Source organism: Fusarium proliferatum (assembly GCF_900067095.1).
Source record: "Fusarium proliferatum ET1 genome assembly, contig: FPRO_scaffold003, whole genome shotgun sequence".
Lineage (NCBI taxonomy): Eukaryota > Fungi > Ascomycota > Sordariomycetes > Hypocreales > Nectriaceae > Fusarium > Fusarium proliferatum.
Window position 1 is genome coordinate 1,611,793 of NW_022194792.1, and position 16,652 is coordinate 1,628,444.

At 48.4% G+C, this 16,652-nt stretch overlaps 8 protein-coding genes across 8 annotated transcripts; 5 read left to right on the forward strand and 3 right to left on the reverse strand.

Moving 5' to 3' along the window:
- Positions 1-16: 16 nt before the first annotated feature.
- FPRO_06541 (uncharacterized protein) lies at positions 17-649 on the forward strand (the record flags this gene model as incomplete). Its single annotated transcript, XM_031228534.1, has 1 exon — positions 17-649. One exon carries the CDS (start codon positions 17-19, stop codon positions 647-649), a length of 633 nt encoding a protein of 210 aa, XP_031078861.1.
- Positions 650-1,335: 686 nt separating this feature from the next.
- Positions 1,336-3,023, forward strand: FPRO_06540 (uncharacterized protein; the record flags this gene model as incomplete). The annotated part of the gene is made up of 5 exons (XM_031228535.1): positions 1,336-1,523; positions 1,575-2,135; positions 2,184-2,254; positions 2,304-2,341; positions 2,388-3,023. The coding sequence occupies 5 exons, from the start codon at positions 1,336-1,338 to the stop codon at positions 3,021-3,023; spliced, it is 1,494 nt and encodes a 497-aa protein (XP_031078862.1).
- Positions 3,024-3,103: 80 nt separating this feature from the next.
- FPRO_06539 (uncharacterized protein) lies at positions 3,104-4,037 on the reverse strand (the record flags this gene model as incomplete). The annotated part of the gene is made up of 2 exons (XM_031228536.1): positions 3,104-3,874; positions 3,930-4,037. The coding sequence occupies 2 exons, from the start codon at positions 4,035-4,037 to the stop codon at positions 3,104-3,106; spliced, it is 879 nt and encodes a 292-aa protein (XP_031078863.1).
- A 655-nt stretch (positions 4,038-4,692) lies between these two features.
- On the forward strand, positions 4,693-6,392 carry FPRO_06538 (uncharacterized protein; the record flags this gene model as incomplete). The annotated part of the gene is made up of 3 exons (XM_031228537.1): positions 4,693-4,862; positions 4,914-5,018; positions 5,066-6,392. 3 exons carry the CDS (start codon positions 4,693-4,695, stop codon positions 6,390-6,392), a joined length of 1,602 nt encoding a protein of 533 aa, XP_031078864.1.
- A 681-nt stretch (positions 6,393-7,073) lies between these two features.
- FPRO_06537 (uncharacterized protein) lies at positions 7,074-9,945 on the forward strand (the record flags this gene model as incomplete). The annotated part of the gene is made up of 4 exons (XM_031228538.1): positions 7,074-7,231; positions 7,283-7,396; positions 7,450-9,069; positions 9,138-9,945. The coding sequence occupies 4 exons, from the start codon at positions 7,074-7,076 to the stop codon at positions 9,943-9,945; spliced, it is 2,700 nt and encodes an 899-aa protein (XP_031078865.1).
- Positions 9,946-10,331: 386 nt separating this feature from the next.
- On the reverse strand, positions 10,332-11,514 carry FPRO_06536 (putative fusarubin cluster-esterase; the record flags this gene model as incomplete). The annotated part of the gene is made up of 2 exons (XM_031228540.1): positions 10,332-11,210; positions 11,266-11,514. The coding sequence occupies 2 exons, from the start codon at positions 11,512-11,514 to the stop codon at positions 10,332-10,334; spliced, it is 1,128 nt and encodes a 375-aa protein (XP_031078866.1).
- An 824-nt stretch (positions 11,515-12,338) lies between these two features.
- On the forward strand, positions 12,339-13,481 carry FPRO_06535 (uncharacterized protein; the record flags this gene model as incomplete). The annotated part of the gene is made up of 2 exons (XM_031228541.1): positions 12,339-12,640; positions 12,692-13,481. The coding sequence occupies 2 exons, from the start codon at positions 12,339-12,341 to the stop codon at positions 13,479-13,481; spliced, it is 1,092 nt and encodes a 363-aa protein (XP_031078867.1).
- A 1,598-nt stretch (positions 13,482-15,079) lies between these two features.
- Positions 15,080-15,967, reverse strand: FPRO_06534 (uncharacterized protein; the record flags this gene model as incomplete). The annotated part of the gene is made up of 1 exon (XM_031228542.1): positions 15,080-15,967. One exon carries the CDS (start codon positions 15,965-15,967, stop codon positions 15,080-15,082), a length of 888 nt encoding a protein of 295 aa, XP_031078868.1.
- Positions 15,968-16,652: the final 685 nt, after the last annotated feature.

Below are 16,652 nucleotides of genomic sequence, written 5' to 3' on the forward strand. Positions count from 1 at the left end.
AAATCCCACCAATACTATGGATTCTGCAAAGGCTACACGCACCATTTCCAACCTCGCACGTCTCGTCGACCGTGACGAGGCGCTCATCAACGACTGGGATGAAACTCGAGCACCCCGTCGCCTGCTTCCTGATGGAACCTATGATGAGACCCCACGCCTTAGCAAGGTATATGTCAAAGCCGACCCAAGATATGCTGCAGTCAGGAAGCAGCCTGTAATCGGGCGAGCCTTTTCTCGCACCTTCATTGGTAAAGTTCAACAAGCTGCTCAGTTCCCGGTTGCGAGAAACTTTATGATCTGTCATTCGATTCCACAGGACTGTGAGCTTGGGAAGCCCTGCAAACACTGGGGCATCTTGGATGAAGCGGATTGGTACAACCATCCTGAATCCCTTTGTCTTCAGGTTGTTGCTGTACAAAGTGACTTCGTTGCTCGGGGTCAAAGCGGCTTTAGTCTGGTTCACATGTTTGATGACCAGGAGCCTGAGCAGCTCAAGATAGCTACTACCCCTGCGTACATCTTCCAATGTTTGAAGCCGGACTTTAGTATCCTTGAGGGAGTTGGGTACACGGTTGTTTGTTGGAAACTGGTTGATTCTTCTCCTAATGCGGAGAGCAAGTGGATGGATCAGTATGGACGTTGCATGTAAGACATCATAGTCAAGTTGGTAGCTAGGAAGTGTTTGTGAGATTTGAAGGGGAGGACTACAAAGGATAGATTCGGGTTTACTTGGTTAAGTTGGCTCAACATAGCAATATGCAATACCCCGAGTGAAGAATTTGAGTTTCATTTGCGCGTAAAGTAGTGAAAGGTAGTAATTACGTCTTGAGCATTTATCGAATCTCAATGCTGTAGACATAAGTATATGAGGATGGCTAACCTGCTCCATCTTCGTTATTGCGTTAATCTGTAGCTATGTGTCTTCGATAATTCCCAGAAAAGAGGTGAGTCGTGGTAATTGCGGATATGAATGCCACGAAAATCATTGGGTCAAGAGCAAACAGGAACATGCTAAGCTTTCGCTAGGCAGTTGATAACAAGGAGCAATGAAACGCTAATCAATCTTAGATGCAGGAGGAGTGCAGCAAAAGAAGGCTTAGCAGTTGGCCAAAGTGCGACGCGAGGATTTCTCGTGCTAAATTTGGCTTCTCCTAGCCAATCGGATATGGAAAGTACCGAGCCTCAAGGGCTTACCCTGCACCTCAGAAGTCAGCCATCGCAGGGATCATGATCCTCCATGTTACGAAGGATGGACTGGGTTCAGGTAGATAAATGTCCACCTTTCCTGATTTCTGGGCATCAGAATGACCAGGACAAAACTGCTCAACCGCCACGATGCATTCCTCGTGGTTTTCATATCCCGTCACGAAACCGTACCCGTTTCGGTGGTTTACTCCTGTGGCTATCGCCGGCGGTTTGATATTGATGGTTCTGTTTACGATCATCAATCTCGCGTCGAGTGCATTTTATCTCAAGCCAATTTTCACCGATGATCCTAATGGTACAACTACTCAATCAATCCGGTAAGTACAAAAAGTGTTTGCTCTCACTAGCACCCTATTAAATTTGTGCAGGTGGTTCATGAAAGCTCCTCTAAACTGGGACAATAATATGAAAGTCAAGTGCCAGCCCAAAATTTTGTCTGTCGGTGATCGTGTTTTCTCCACCAATCTTGGTTTTCAATATTCCGTCAAGGCTCTCACCTCATCAAACGATGACTCAGACTTTCGAAAGACATATCCTTCCATCGCATATTTGAATAATACTCTCGAAGATTGCTACCTAACAAAAGTCGACATTAATCTCCGAAAATCAGATGCCAGGGCGTCAAAAAGCTGGTGGCTATCTTGGATCACGACATTCACCGACGCTACAGCCTCTTGCAATGTTATGACGAGTGAAGGGCTGGTGAACATTACCCTTGGTGTTGAATACACTGGTCAGAGTGATCACATATATGATTATGTTATCGAAGATGACTACAAGACCCACGCAAGTATCTGGTGGGGAACAAGGTTACTGAACATTTATTTCACGGGTATCCTGACAACCATGTCGCAGACCCAAGATCTAGGGGATGATTCATATTGGATGACCGGAGGCATCACATTCACAACGAACCCGAGCATAGAGGAGTAAGTTATACCCCAAGAACATTATGTTCATATCCTGACAAGAGTCAGCATTCGCGACCCGAAACTGTTTAACCTCGCTGGCTGGTTTCTTTCCTCTGATGGGTTCATCCAAAATGAACGTGAGTTTCTTTCTCCCTACCAAGGCTTCCCTATACTGACGACCCGAAGCTCTCAACGACACCTCTTTCATAAAGACCGACCCAAAGGTGAGTTCATATCAACCGTGTGACTCCAAATACCAACAGAGACCAGAATCAGTTTGTCCCCGTTGTTTGGGAAAGTCTCCACTACACAAGGATTCTTCACTCCCTCATCGCCGTTGACCTCGGAAACAAAAACGCCCCCAACCTGCTTCTGGATGAAAAGAATCTTCAATACGCCATTCTTCCACCCGATGATCCAAATCGCAAGAACGGCTCCTTTCTCAATGACTCATCACTAACGGGCCAGGCTACGCGCTATGCCCAAATCCCAAAGCCAGGAGCACCAATTCCAGTAACGGAAAAGAACCTTGTTCTTCTAAACGAAACTTATGACCGGTTCGTTAGTGAGATGGGGCCGCTAGGCTGCAACAATGCTACCATTGTTTCGCAGTACCTCTGTTCTGTGCCGCAGAGTAAGAGTCCAGGTGTCATGCTCTTGGCCATCCTTCTTGCAGATCTTGTGTTTCTGCAAGCGGCATGGGTCATTTATAATTGGATTGCTGGAACCATGTTGTCTGCGTCGCAGATGCAGACATGTCAGGGCTGTGTTGGAGGTCCTGTTCAAATTGCTGAGAAGACTGGGTTTCTGAATGAGAGGAATGCCGCGACGACTTCGGGGAGCTACATGAGTGTTAGTGTTGATGAGGGGACTGGCAGTAGCTTGTTGATGAGGGAGGCTAAGTGACGGGAACGACGTAAATGATAATGATGATAGGGAGCTTGAACTAATTCTAAAAGTTTCTCTTTTTCTATGCTGAAGACCTTCTACTTTGGAACGCCAAGCTCTGCGAGAGCTGTGGCTGGTCCAATTCTGAGCCAGTTGTCAATCTCATCTTGGGTTGCAACAGCGATAACACCCATCATCCCAATAGCATTCGCCCCAGCCTTTTTGTTGATAGCCGCTCTTCGCCTTGGGAGTACAATCATCCATCTTTGCGTGAGTAAGAAATTGTGCGGGATTGCAGCACGAGGAGGTAAGCTGCTAGCATGCTCAGATCGTCCTTCGCCAACTTCTGTGGCCTTTCTAAGTAGGTCGTTGTAAATGTTAACCAGGTCATCTACGCCATGTTTCGAGTATCCAAAGCGATGATAGAACCATTGAAATGGGACATCAGGCTCCCTCTGATCATCAGAATCGAGGAAAGATGCAAAGCTGTTGCTCGGATTCGGAATTAGCTGCATATGCTTGTGCAGTCGACTGCATCCTCCATCTCGTCCACAGTTGAAAAACGCGACATAGTCTTCACCCATCGTACTCAAAACACTCCATGCCGCTGTGATATCGTCTCTGTTCAAAGTTTCGTATTGCATTTGGTGGCTGTCTGAAGTCAGAAGCATCAGATGAGGGCTAGCGAAGCAGAATTTGTTGGCGACCAGGACATGCGTGCTCCCAACATCACATATCTCATAACCTGCGGTGTTGATATCACTCCCGTCTCGATTCTGCTGGGGCGATTCGTTATTTTGCTGTGACTGCGCTCCAGCTGTTTGGAACGTCGGTTTGTTTGCCAGAGCTGAAGTAAGAAGGAACTGAAACTGCGGTCAAGAGTGTCAGTATAATGCGCCGGGCTATACAGTCGTTGGCCTGTACCTTCAATCCTCTATCCAAGTATTCGACGGTCTTTTGCTCTTGGTCGTAAAACACCAGCCCCGCTTGGACAAGGCTGTAGAATTTAGCCTTGATGAGTGATTTGTCCATATTTGGAGATTCGAGGACGTTGACAGCTCTAACTATGAACCAACGAGCAATCCTTGTCGCGGAAGCGTTGAAATAATGCACCGGGTTATATTTATACCGGGCGCATATTCCATGTCATCTTGTCATCATCATGGCTCATCAGTCTATCTTATATTCCTTATTGAATTGCAGAGGCGTGAGGAACTCAGCAGATGTCAAATGCTTAAGGGGAAAATGCTCGATTTGCAGCCTCAAACAGCCTGGATAGCCAAGATGTTAAACTTTCGGGTGTAACGGAACAAAACACTCCACGTCAGTATATGCGATTATAAGACGTATTATAGTGTCTTAGCCCTGAATACGCAGCAATTGCAATTTTTTGACATTTATGTATCTATCCCACAGAAGAAAACTGCCTTTTTTTTCAGCATCTGAGACTTGGTTGGGGTGAAGGGCATTGGACAGAAAGACAAGTAAGTAATTGTGTAGAATGAAAGCTTGTGTTTGCTGGCGTTCCGTGTGAGGAGCTAACAGTAGTGCTAACAGTAGTGCTCATTTCTTTCTGACTACCTGCCCAGAACCTTACCGCACGCGTTATCACTTTCGTGTCTTAAAAGCCACCAGCCATTTTAAGTTGGCGCCATACCGACCACCTTCTCTTCCCGTCATCGCCATCATGTCCGGCTATTCGACGTCCATTTGCTGCGCCATCTGCGGCGCTCCAACATCCAGTCACTCAACCGAGCCAGCCGTTGATTATTTGTCTGAGCCCAGCATTGACTCTAATGACGACAGCGGCTGGCTGGACAATGTCAGTCTCATCACACAACACCACAAGTCAGGAAGGTAAGCAGCCCTGGTGCCATACTGCAAGTACCTATAATCTAATGAGCCTAGGGTCTTCATTGTGCCTCGTGCCGAACAGGAGGAAGCAAACGACTTCAATGTCGATTTTGATGAGAATACCAGGATAGTTCGCAAAGATGTCAACATGATGACGGTGTAAGTTCTATATAAAAAGGGAGAGAGTGCCGTACTAATCTCAGAAGATATGATGTCGGAGGTCAAGACCCCTTGGTATTTCCTTTCCATGCAGACTGTTACGAACTTCTTGGAAAGGTCGTCAAACCGCAGAAGATTGACAACGCAGCCCTTTACCGAGTTTTAACATCTCATCTTCCAAGGCTCCCCTACGGGCCACCAAATGCCTTGGACTTTAACTACGGCAGACTGAAAAGATATCAGAGCGATGAGTGGGATACTGCCCCAGGAATGGAGTACGCAGTCGCATCGCCAATTTCCATCGAGAACGTCGCCTCCGTTGTTGAGAGCGTTTTGAGGAAAGCTAACAATTCGAATGTACCCGACAATCGATCAACCCATAACGTCCCAAGTGGGCCATGTTCTGATCGTGGACGTTCCCAAAACGTCCCGACTGACCCGTATCAGTCCTATAGAACCGGTCCGTATCACAATTATCAAGGAACAAGCTCGCGATATGAAAACAAACAAGCAGCTCTGCACGCAAATCACCAAGGGCCACAACGAAACCAACGAAAGAGGCAGAATCGACAGAATGGACTGAATAGATGTTCTATACAGAGAGATATTTCTGACACGGAATGGGAAAATAAGTTTACCACGGAATTTGCCTGGATACGCGAGTTTCTTCCATCCAAGGAAGAGATCGAGCGGCGTCACATTGATAGGTTCTTGTTTTGCAAAGCCATCTTTGACCTAGGCGGTGGCCGGGGATTCAATACTCCTGACTACCGAGATGCGCTGCGGGCCTTGCATAATCGCCGCCGACTCTGGGAATTATGTTCGAAGATCGTAGAGGAGTATCTGCCTCTCTCCCAACAGCGCAGCGCACAAGAGCCTGAGGCAAACTCCCCACCCGATATCACGAGATCCAGGACGACCAACTCAGTACCTACGAGCACGCCCTCGACAATAGACTTCTTCAGGAAGCCTATCAAGGGTAGCAGACCTTGGCCCTGTGAGCCACACGAGCTGAGGAACAAGTCACGGATCGGAGCATCTTCCATGGAGACTCTGACTCTTGCAGCCCGTGGTAGCGATCTGTATAATGCGATCCGTTTCGGGCTCGACGCTAATATGCAACGATTCGAGATTCACTTTGAGGAAGATGGGCGAAAATGGAGTCATTGCATTGGTCCCCGCAGCACGGCCATGCAGTACCTCTACTTCGACAAGTCATCGGCCGTCCCTGACAGAATTACAGGTTGTTGTGTGACTATGAAGCAAAATGTCCCCAGTGGTTTACGGGCTATCAGCCAAAGTCAGGCGATCACTGCTGGAAAGCCTGAAGAGCATGAGATGAAGTATCCTCCTCAAACGAATTGGGGCGGCTGAATGACTGGAATATTCTGCCAATGGTCAGATCGAGATTCTCCGGATGCCAAGTTGGCCTCTTTCGGTGTGTACTTTGCGGATGAGTAGTATCTGATACAGACGATCAAAAGGTTGAAGAAGGAGGAGAAGGAGGAGGAGGAGGAGCTTTATACTAGGCTTTACAGACTTTGCGATGGGAAAGCCGAACAAGAATACTTTACATTGCCACAACTATGCTTGGACAAAGCAAAAACGAGGCATTTGTTGTGATTAGATGCCAAAGTTAGTTGCTGCGATATAAAAGTTCATTAAGCTAGGTACTCAAAGTACCCTATTCCGAACTCATGACTGTACCTGACATTACAGCAGTTGCCGTGATCAGTCTCCCTTCCTCTGCCGTATTTACAATGCTCGGCGTTCTGTCTGCCTGATTGAAGAATCTTAGACTGGCGTTACTCGCATCCCTGCGTCTTAATCTCGATGTCACATTTTCCCCAAAACACTTGATCAGACTCGCAGGCTTCAATTTGTGGGTCTTATCCCTAGAAGCCGTAGCCCAAAGAGGCATAGCGGCGCCCTTGCCACTGGCCATAAACAGTCTCCCTGGCAATTTAACAGCCTCTCCCCCTGAGAAATATAGTAAACAATAAATGATACTCACCATCACAAGTTCGCCTCATCGATATAAGTGTAACGCGTGTCATGAGCGGATACACTGTCTGCTGCGCCTTGTGCTGTGCGACCATACTTAATAAGCATCGGGACCGTGATGTCGGCCATGGCAGAGACTCGGGACGCGATATCGATAGAGCGTGGATGGGGGAATTTATGATCATTGCTCGAGACCCCGAAATACAAGAGTAAGAGTCATAGTTATAGTCTCCTGTGATTTCGATTTTGTCTGATACTAGTAGGACTTTTATAATTGAGAAAGCACGGCATCATCGAGACAACACCTTTGACGTGCACAATGATGAACAAGTTGCTAATCATGGCGAAGCATTTGACTCCCGACTTGTGACAGTGTAAGTATCCCATTACTACCACCGGCGACCAGATTATGCTCACTTACACTCAGGTACCACTGCGAAGGGCCTCAGGCATTTGCAGCGCCATTTCACGTCGATTGCTACAAGGTGCTAGCGGACGCTTATGAGCCGCGAGATATCGATCTCTCAGCTCTTTATGACACCCTTGAAAGCTACTGTCTACATGATGACAGCATCATTCGCTGCCAATTGCAGTTCGACTATAACAAGCCAAGACACAATGTGGTCGGTACCGCCCATGATTTCTCGTACGCATCACCAAACCGCGTTTCTGATCTTACCATATTTGTGGACGAGCTTAAAATAAACTCACGAAGATCTCGCTCAAGTGTTCCGCACATCCTCAATGGCGAAAGGTTGACTCCTACAAAAATCTACAATGATATGCCATGGGCAAAGTACATTTTTTCGGTCAAACAGCACAAGATGACAATTGATATGGCCATATACTACAAGAATCTCGTCGCTCTCGGCAATGGCCGCCTAAGGGAGGGGAACTTCTCACTTCCACTCAGGATGCATCTTCAGAATCGTTGTCGACTGTGGGGTGTATGTTCTCGACTTTTGGAGGAGTGCTCGGCACTCGGCCAGTCGGCGAACAGGACGAAGACCAAGACCAAGACGATAAAGCAGGAGCCTTTGATTAAACATACTAAGAAGGCTGACAATATTTTAAGGGGCGCCATCTCGAGTCCCATACCACTGTTGACATTCCCAGCCTACGCCAGCACAGTCTATGACAGAGTCAGCCTCATCGAGGAGATGAAAGATCTCGAGAAAGCCGAGCCTGTGATTAGGGTTTATTGGGATGCCAACAAGCACCTTGCTGGTATTGGGGTTTACGATCCTAACACAGATACGTTCAAGACCTTAGGGCCAAAGGATTTATTTCACAAGAGCCAAGATGCCCAGATCCCCCAAGATAATTGGCTAGCAGGAATTCTCATCGTGACGAAGGAAGTGCCTCAAGAGATACCCAGGGTCTGGCGATGGGTGATTGTAGGGATCAAGTTTATGTTCCTGTACGACGACTTTGTTTCGTTCGGTGAACCTTTGGGAGACATCCGAGTCCTCGTACCCAAGCCGTGGCATACTGTGGTTGGCATTGGGGCTTCGTGGAATGAGGCAAGAGGAGTGGAAAGCCTGGTTCTTCTGCAGCAAGATCAAGAAAAGGTGCCTCAGTCTGCCCATTGCCGGGTCGGGATGGAATACCCTGATGATCTAGACGGACTATCAGTGTTAACGATGTTTCGACCCGATCCTAGAATCGCAAACTTCCTCTGGAGAGGCTGGATCCCCCTCCAGCCCGAAATCTGGCCTACTTACCCAGTGCGACTAGATCCCTTGATGCCAACGCCTGTGGAGACACTGATGCTCACCAAGCCGCTCAACGATAACTTGGACTACAAATTCATTCTTGGAGTGGATGCTCAATTTCGCGCGTTCGAAGTGCTATTTGAATACAAGGACAAAACCGTCCGGCGATCTATCGGCCTCCCCACTGCCATGCACTACTTCTTCATGGATAGCGATGAGCAGATCACGAAATGCTACATCACGGGGAAGGACAAAGTTGAGGCCATACGCTTCGTAACGGATAAAACACAGCATTTCATCGTTGTAGACCTGGACGAGAAGAGAGGAGCCTTGCCAAAGAAGGGCTAAACATGGAGTCTATTGAGGGTTTTCACTGCCGATGGTCTGACGACCGAAACAGCTCATTGACATCCCTTGGGGTATTGACACTCGAGTTTAGCTCTGTGAATTTAGGAGAAGACCGCGAGGATAAGGATGCTCAGAATATTTTGGGGCATTACTGGGTCCCCAAGCGTCCGCAGACAAGATTCCCAATCGTTGAAGCTGGACAGATCCATGGCATGACAAAATGGATCGAAAGACTGCGCTACCCCGGCGTTGGCGTGCCGAGTCCACAAACAGTTGTGACGTGGCTCGACTGCTCAAAACCACTCGAAACTATCTTCATCACGATGTGTCATAGCACGACAACAAAGCTGCTCATGATGACGTCCATGACTTTCATGTATGCAGAGGGCCATGAATCAATGTCCTTCGGACCAATCCCCATAGACTCACCAGAGCACGACAAAGATGTCAAGAAACAAGACCGGTGCGCTTGTATACATGGAGGTTCTTTCGAACAAGAGATTGAAGACATACCTCACTATGAGCCCGATAAATGGCATGTTTACGGCGGTTACTTGAAGACTCTTCGTGTATGGCTTAACGAAATGGGCGTCTTGACGGGTCTGCAGTTCGTGGCTGATGAATCCGAGAGTCAGAAGTGGGGGTTCTGCGATGGCGAACACGTGGCTGAGTTGGACCTCCGGAGCAAGGAGACTAGAACGGCAGGGATCAAGTTCTTCCTAGACTCGAATGGGAGAAATCATGTGAGCGAGGATACCGTCGTTGTAGCTGTTCAACAGATCGCGGTACCAAAGAATGGCGATAAACAACAAAACATCGGGTACAAGAAACCAAGGTATGTTATCTCCAGACAACGATAGTCAGATCATAAGCTAACCATCAGTGCCTCTAGATATGGGTGAATCCATCGGTTGTGAGTCCAGTCTCTGTAGGAGGTTTATCAAATAAATATTGGGCATCATGTGCCGTATGGCGCGTGTTGAGTTGGAGGTTTTGGGTATGTAAAAGACCCAGAATTCTTTTGTAGCATTTTTAGCGATTGTTATTGTAACGTGTTTGGTATGGCATTACAGTTATGATTAATTCTATATATATAGGTCGTTGGAGACGACTGTGTTTGATCTATTATTTTCCCATCCTTCAACAGCTGCTGAACTCAATAACAGTCGTGGACAACTTCGAAGGTCCCATTCGGCAGCAAATATCGCTGCTTGAGAAGTGACACGAGGGCTACAAGGCAGCCAAATTATGTTGAGCGCACCCAGCGCTCAACAAGAGCCTGGATCTGATCACTGTTCTTCTCCATAAACATCATGTGTCCATTACCGTGGATGCCAACCTCACCAAGCTCAATGTGCTTGGTCTTGGAGCAACCAGCCTGCTTAAGGTAGCGAGCAATGCAGTAGTCGTAAGGCATGTGATAAGAAGCCTCAGAGGTGACGAGGAGGATAGGCTTCTTGGCAAGGTTGACAAGACGGCGAGGTGCAGGCTTCTTGGCTTGGAGGATACACTCGACGAAGTCCTCGCCACGGCTGGGCTGGACCTCCTGGACGAGATCGGTGGAGGGGTCTGTGACGGCAGGGCTGTAGACAAGGGGAATGTCGGTCAGACCGTAGGCGCGAGAGGCCTTGGTGCTGAAGACGGCGTCTCGGAAGGGAGGACCAGAGGGCTCAAGAAGGATGAGGCCCTTTGTGAGCTTGGGGCGGGCATCAGCGACGAGAATGGGCATCATACCACCTTGGCTGTGGCCAAGGAGGATAACAGGCTTGCCAATCTTGTCCAGAAGGGCAGCACCGGCAGCCTGGACGGTCTGCTGCTGGTAGGTGGCGTTGTTGATGAACTGGACGTTGGAAGCATAGAAGGCGTCAAAGACAGGGTCACCTCGCTTGCCGGTACCAGGCCACTGGGTGTGCTTCTCAGCCTGGGGCCACAGGTTGAACTCCTGTACGGCAGTGAAGCGCTGCTCGATGATCTCTGCCGAGTATGTGGAGGGCTTGGTAGCACCAGCGAGGGGCGCCCATGCCGATCGTCCTCGGAAGGTCTGATCGACGATATAAACTTCGTAGCCCTGGTTGATGAACTGGCTCGCCCAGCCACGGCCTCCGTCAGGCTTATTTAGGAAGTTCTATTGTCTCTGTGTCAGCCGAGGCTGTTTCGTATCATCAATCAAGGGGACTTACGGTTCCTGTTTGGGCCTGTCCGTGGATAAATACGAGAGGCGTGGACTTGTAAGGTCCCTTGGTAGGGACCAGTCTCTCCACGTACATCTGATCACGGAAGATCTCTCCGCCCGCACCATCATCTACATAACCTCCGCCGACCATGAAGTACGTGCGAATAGCAGGAACTTCACCCTGGCTTCCATAGCTCGCAGCGAGACACTGGGTGAATGTCGCGGTAGCAGCGACTAGGAGGGAGGTGAAACGCATGGTGGGCAGATGAGATGAGAAAGATGGATGGATGGATGGATGGATGGGGAAGGAGATGCAGCGCGGATGCAGGAAGAACAAAAAAGAAAAGAACGAAAAGAAACAGTCGCAGATATACTGCATCATGCAGGGGGTTTACACTGCGGAATTGAGGTCGCTCAAGGCCTCCTGGCTAGTGAGCTACACTAGACAGGATCGTCATCCTCATTTTCCATTTTGGATGCGACAGACTGAACTCTAGACTTTTAGGCCCCTGCTAACAAGGTCCCAGCTCGTATCATCCGCATCCCAGGAACCCGCGTGATATCCCTGCCACAAGAAAATGGCGCATGAGGGACGAACGGCCCAATTGCCCGATTGACGGTACCAAGCGATATTCTTTCACGGCGTCAGTCGACATCGCCTAGAATATTGATTAAATAAATTATTGATACTACCGCTCGCAATGTCATTCCGTCTCTAGCGCACAGGAATAGTTTACTTCTCCCCGTTGAAGGAAAACGGCCCGTTCTAGCGCTGGTACCCAAAATGAAAGACACGACCTAACGCCACGGGAAACCAAGCTAGGCACTAAAACTGACAAGTCCAGAAGCATATCGTCAGTAAACTCACACAAAAAACAAGCGTAATTAACGGGGAACGTCCCGCTGGGATTCAAGTGGCGGAAAGCTGAAAAGAAGCAAAGCAGGCAACAGGAAGCGTTTCATCAAAGAACAATCTACAGTAACAATAAAAAGATATGTGATCTGCGCCCATCCCCCGCCGCGAAGATCTCCCTTGTTTTTCTTCTTTCCTTTTCCCTTTTCGCAGTGTAACTCGACACGATGGAGGATCCTACGCTGTTTATTCACTGGTTCTTCAGCTGCTTGTCGCTCCTGATCATGGGGGTGCGGCTGATATGGAGAAAAGTCGCCAAGCAGAAGTTTGTGCTCGGCGATTACCTCACAATGGGCGCTATTTTGTGCTGTGCTGTGAGACTGGCGCTGATTCATGTCGTTCTTACTTGGGGAACGAATAATATTAAACCGAGTCTTAGGGAGAAGATGGTTTTTACGGATGAGATTATTTATCGACGGGAGATTGGGAGTAAATTCGCCATTACCAATCGAGTCTTTTACAATTCATTGTTAGTGTCCCCTTACTGACTCGAGGGGAAGTCGTGCTGACATCATTTTAGCCTTTGGTTACAGAAGCTCGTGCTACTCGATGTCTACCGACGACTGCTGCTCAACTTGCGATATCAGAAGACGATTATGTATTCTTTTCTTCTCGTTTTCTTCGGTACTTATGTCGCTGTCCAAGTCACGACTTTCAGCGAGTGCGTGCCATTTCATTTGTACTGGCAGGTCGTTCCCGATCCTGGAACATGCTCCAAAGCCCAACTACAACTCATCGTCGTTGGAGTTCTCAACATCGTCACAGACGTGATGCTTCTTGCCGTCCCTATTCCTTTATTCTTTTCGCTCAAGACCTCATGGAAGCGCAAACTCAAGCTTTACGTACTCTTCACTCTCGGTATTTTTATTGTCGCCATCACCGTCATCCGATTGCCGATCAACGCCATGAACAAAGATAGCCAGGTCAATCGCACGACATGGGCTAGCACCGAGCTTCTCACTGCGACAATTGTCGTCAACGCCCCGACTCTGTATGGATTCTGGAATAAGAAGAAGCAGGGCACTGGATATGTTTATTCCCATTCGCAGTCCAACGGCACTGGGATGAGGAGTAGGAAAAATACGAGAATAAATGATACACTTGGAGACGATCCTACGACCGAAACATTCGCTCTCGGTACCGTCCATCACAGTCGCCAGCCTTCTGAGGGTATTTTACGGACCCAAGAAATTACTGTCACAGAATACATTGACTCTCGGAAGAATTCCAAGGGCACGGGTTCACGGACGGACGAGACGGAGGTTGCGTCAAACTCAAGTCAACTGAGCATCTTGCGGGATCAAAAATAGTCTAGTATCTGCGTTGTAATAATATGTTGTATTATCTTCCTCCACAACAATGTATTTTCCGAGTCAAAGCCAAGCTGTGTCGCTGGCGATCAATGGCGCGCATCCAATTTCCATTCGGACCCCGTTGACCCGATCGAAGGATCACCCCCCAACTCCAGTGACAGGGATCGACAAAGCCAAGAGTAGTTCACCTTCCAGAAAATGAGCCTGATCAGCGCTCACCAACGAACCGGTTCGCCTAACGTTGCTTCGTCAGCGGACCCGTCGGAAAAGGTAGCGGAAATTTGTGTGTGTGCCACTTCATTTTCCCCTGTGAATTGCATCCGTACATACTCTGTACGCCGGCTCCAATCCTATGACAGTTCATCCCAATTCGATTGGCGAGGTTGCATTTCCGTCTGCCCACTTCCCGCCCTCAATGCTACTGTGCTCGTGCGAGTGGCCCGAGAACGGTCGTCAAATCGCATGGTCTTTGCTTTGCTTGTCAATTGTTTATGACCTGAACTCTAAATCGCACAAGCGCAGTTCTTGCGTTGGAAATACCGAGTACCTGGATAGCAACCCTGAGTTTCTGTCGCTGGGAGGCACAGAACAGTGAGGCGAACCCAGAATTCCGGGAGTCAGGGATTTGTTATCAAGGACCAGCCACGATGCATGCAGGTCCGTGGCGGCCACCCAAATACAGCTCGTTTCCCGTACCGTGTCCCCGGGATTACGTACTCCGGGTATCTGCCGTGCTGCTGTCACCTGCTGTCACCCCTTTGGAAACCCTTGAGTCCCTGTTGATAACACAGAGATTATGATGAAATCGTTCGATGTTCTAAGCAATAACCTTACGCCGGACGCTACACTCAATCAAGCAGAAGCGTTTTCAGCCCAACGCGCCATGTGGACCTGGACTGCCGGGATTCGTCCTTGGACCACTGACGGGTCTGACCCCTTTGCAATTTGGGTTTAACTCGCCTGTAGGGTTTCTTTCGCTGTTGTAGCCGGAGCGGATTCAGGCACGCTGGCGGCCGAAGCTCACCTAAGATGTTCTGGAATCAGAAAAAGCAACATCATCGGGGTGCCGAGCTTCTTACATATCACATTATCAATACTCAAATTTGAAGTTGTCGTGGGTATCGATCTGTCCTCAGGGACTGCAATGCCGGTCCGCCGTGCCAGCATTCTCTACTATATGCCTCGGTATGTGATTTCTGGGAGGCCATTGTCAGTACAGATCGGGGGCTTAATCTAGTCACCTAAATCGTTTATACTTTATTCTCGGTATCGGAAGAGTGATGCATGCCTGTAAATCTTATTTCTATGCCGCCAAGCAAAGCCAGCGCGCGTAACTCGGGTACTGGGTCTCTAGCCTTCGGGACCTTGCCCCATGTCCGTACCGTCGACTTACCTGACGCCACGCCGTTATTAGTGATTTATCATACGAGCATGTTGAACTTATTATCGGCTTAATGATCAAACGATTATCACAAGCTCACTTGAGCCTTTGTAAGGCCACAATAGAACAACGAGTCTTTGTATTACTAAGGCCCGCCCTAAAACACGCTTAGGATTTACGGGGTAGATCGATACCTTCGTCGCCTCCCAAACGTTCAGACTATAGTGTAGCTACAAACTTCAGAGTTTACTGAGGGAGCAGTTGAGGCATAACATAACCAACCTTCACCAACAATCTCCCAGGCACTTTCGTCAGCTTTAGCCCTTCTCAATACTAAGGGTCGTTCGCAACCTTCCAATTGCACCAAACCGTCACCCTGCGATGCTTCTTTGACCGCAAGACCAACTAGACCTTCGTCTGTAACCACAAGACGCATTTCCGATGATGAGAGACATAAGAGCCCCTCATCGGCATCCTTCAGATTGAATATCTTCGGTTCAGAGTGGGGGATCCCGGGGTCCATAAAAGACTCCTCTTCCCTTTCAAGGAAGCCACGAGCTGTTTTCATTGCCATAGGCTCAAATATTTTTAGACCGGTAACTGGAACATCTGGAAGGATTGTGGAAAAGGCACAAAGAGTTCCCATGTATAACACTGAAGTGATAAAACGTGGTAGCTGGCCTACAGTCTCGTCGAACCAGTACGAAAAGCTTTCGCCTCGGATCTTGACATCCTCATTCTCAGAGATCCACTGTCCCAAATGGGCTTTTATACGTGTCTGAAAGGCCCAATGAAACTGGCCGAAACAGGCTGGCTTTTCATTCTTCAGGAGTGAGAGTCCGCGACAGACTGTGTAAAGAACTGCGTTCACAGTGGCATTATAGGAACTGTAAGGATCTAGGTTTCCTCGTTTAGCCAATTGTACTGTTACTTCTGAAGACCTGTTGTTGGAGGTCCCAGAAAAGCATGGGCTGCTCAGACCATCGAGGACAACTATCCTTCTCCCCTGTACCACAAGCGTACACTCCAAATCCGAGGTATGGCAGTACACATGGAGAGCCCATTCGATGACCTGCTCCTTTGAATGGTGTAATGGATCCATTGCTCGATACGATTGCCTTCAAGTTCAAGCCACCGTGGAGCCCAAGTTGGTAGTGAGTCGCGTTTTGCCCCCCGGCAGAGGTAAAGGATGTCAAGGCTCCCCGTGTTCTCTATAAGTGACGTCGCCATACGTTCATATAAGCTTTCAAGGGTGATTCCATATTGAGGACAGTAAAGGAATAATTCACTGTCATGAGCAAGGCCTAAGAGCCCATAAACCCTATCAAGCTCATCTGTTGCAAGCAGCGATTTACTGCAATATAAAAGATCCAAAAGGTAAGCCGCGCGATGAAGTCTGAAGCCCTACCGTAGATTCATAAGTCTTTGGATGCATTCAATTCCCATGGATGCTTCAGTACTGAAATTCTGGTTCAACACTAAGGCAGAGTTCATGTATGCAACCAATTCTTCCCAAATGATATCACCATTACTGTGGATGATGCGAATCTTTGATGCTGTTGACACTTCTTGAACCACCCAGACTCGTCGCCAAAAGCTATTGCAAAAGAAGCTTGAGGGTTCCGCATTTGGCTGCTCAGCCTCGGTTGAGATGTTGGACATGAAGGGCAAGTCGACCTTTTCGCCGAGCCAAATGATAACTTCAATAGCTCTATTAAAAACAGCCTTCATTAAACTCACTTGAAGCCCCCTCTCTTCTGGGTTGGACTGGTCGATGCAGATGGCAT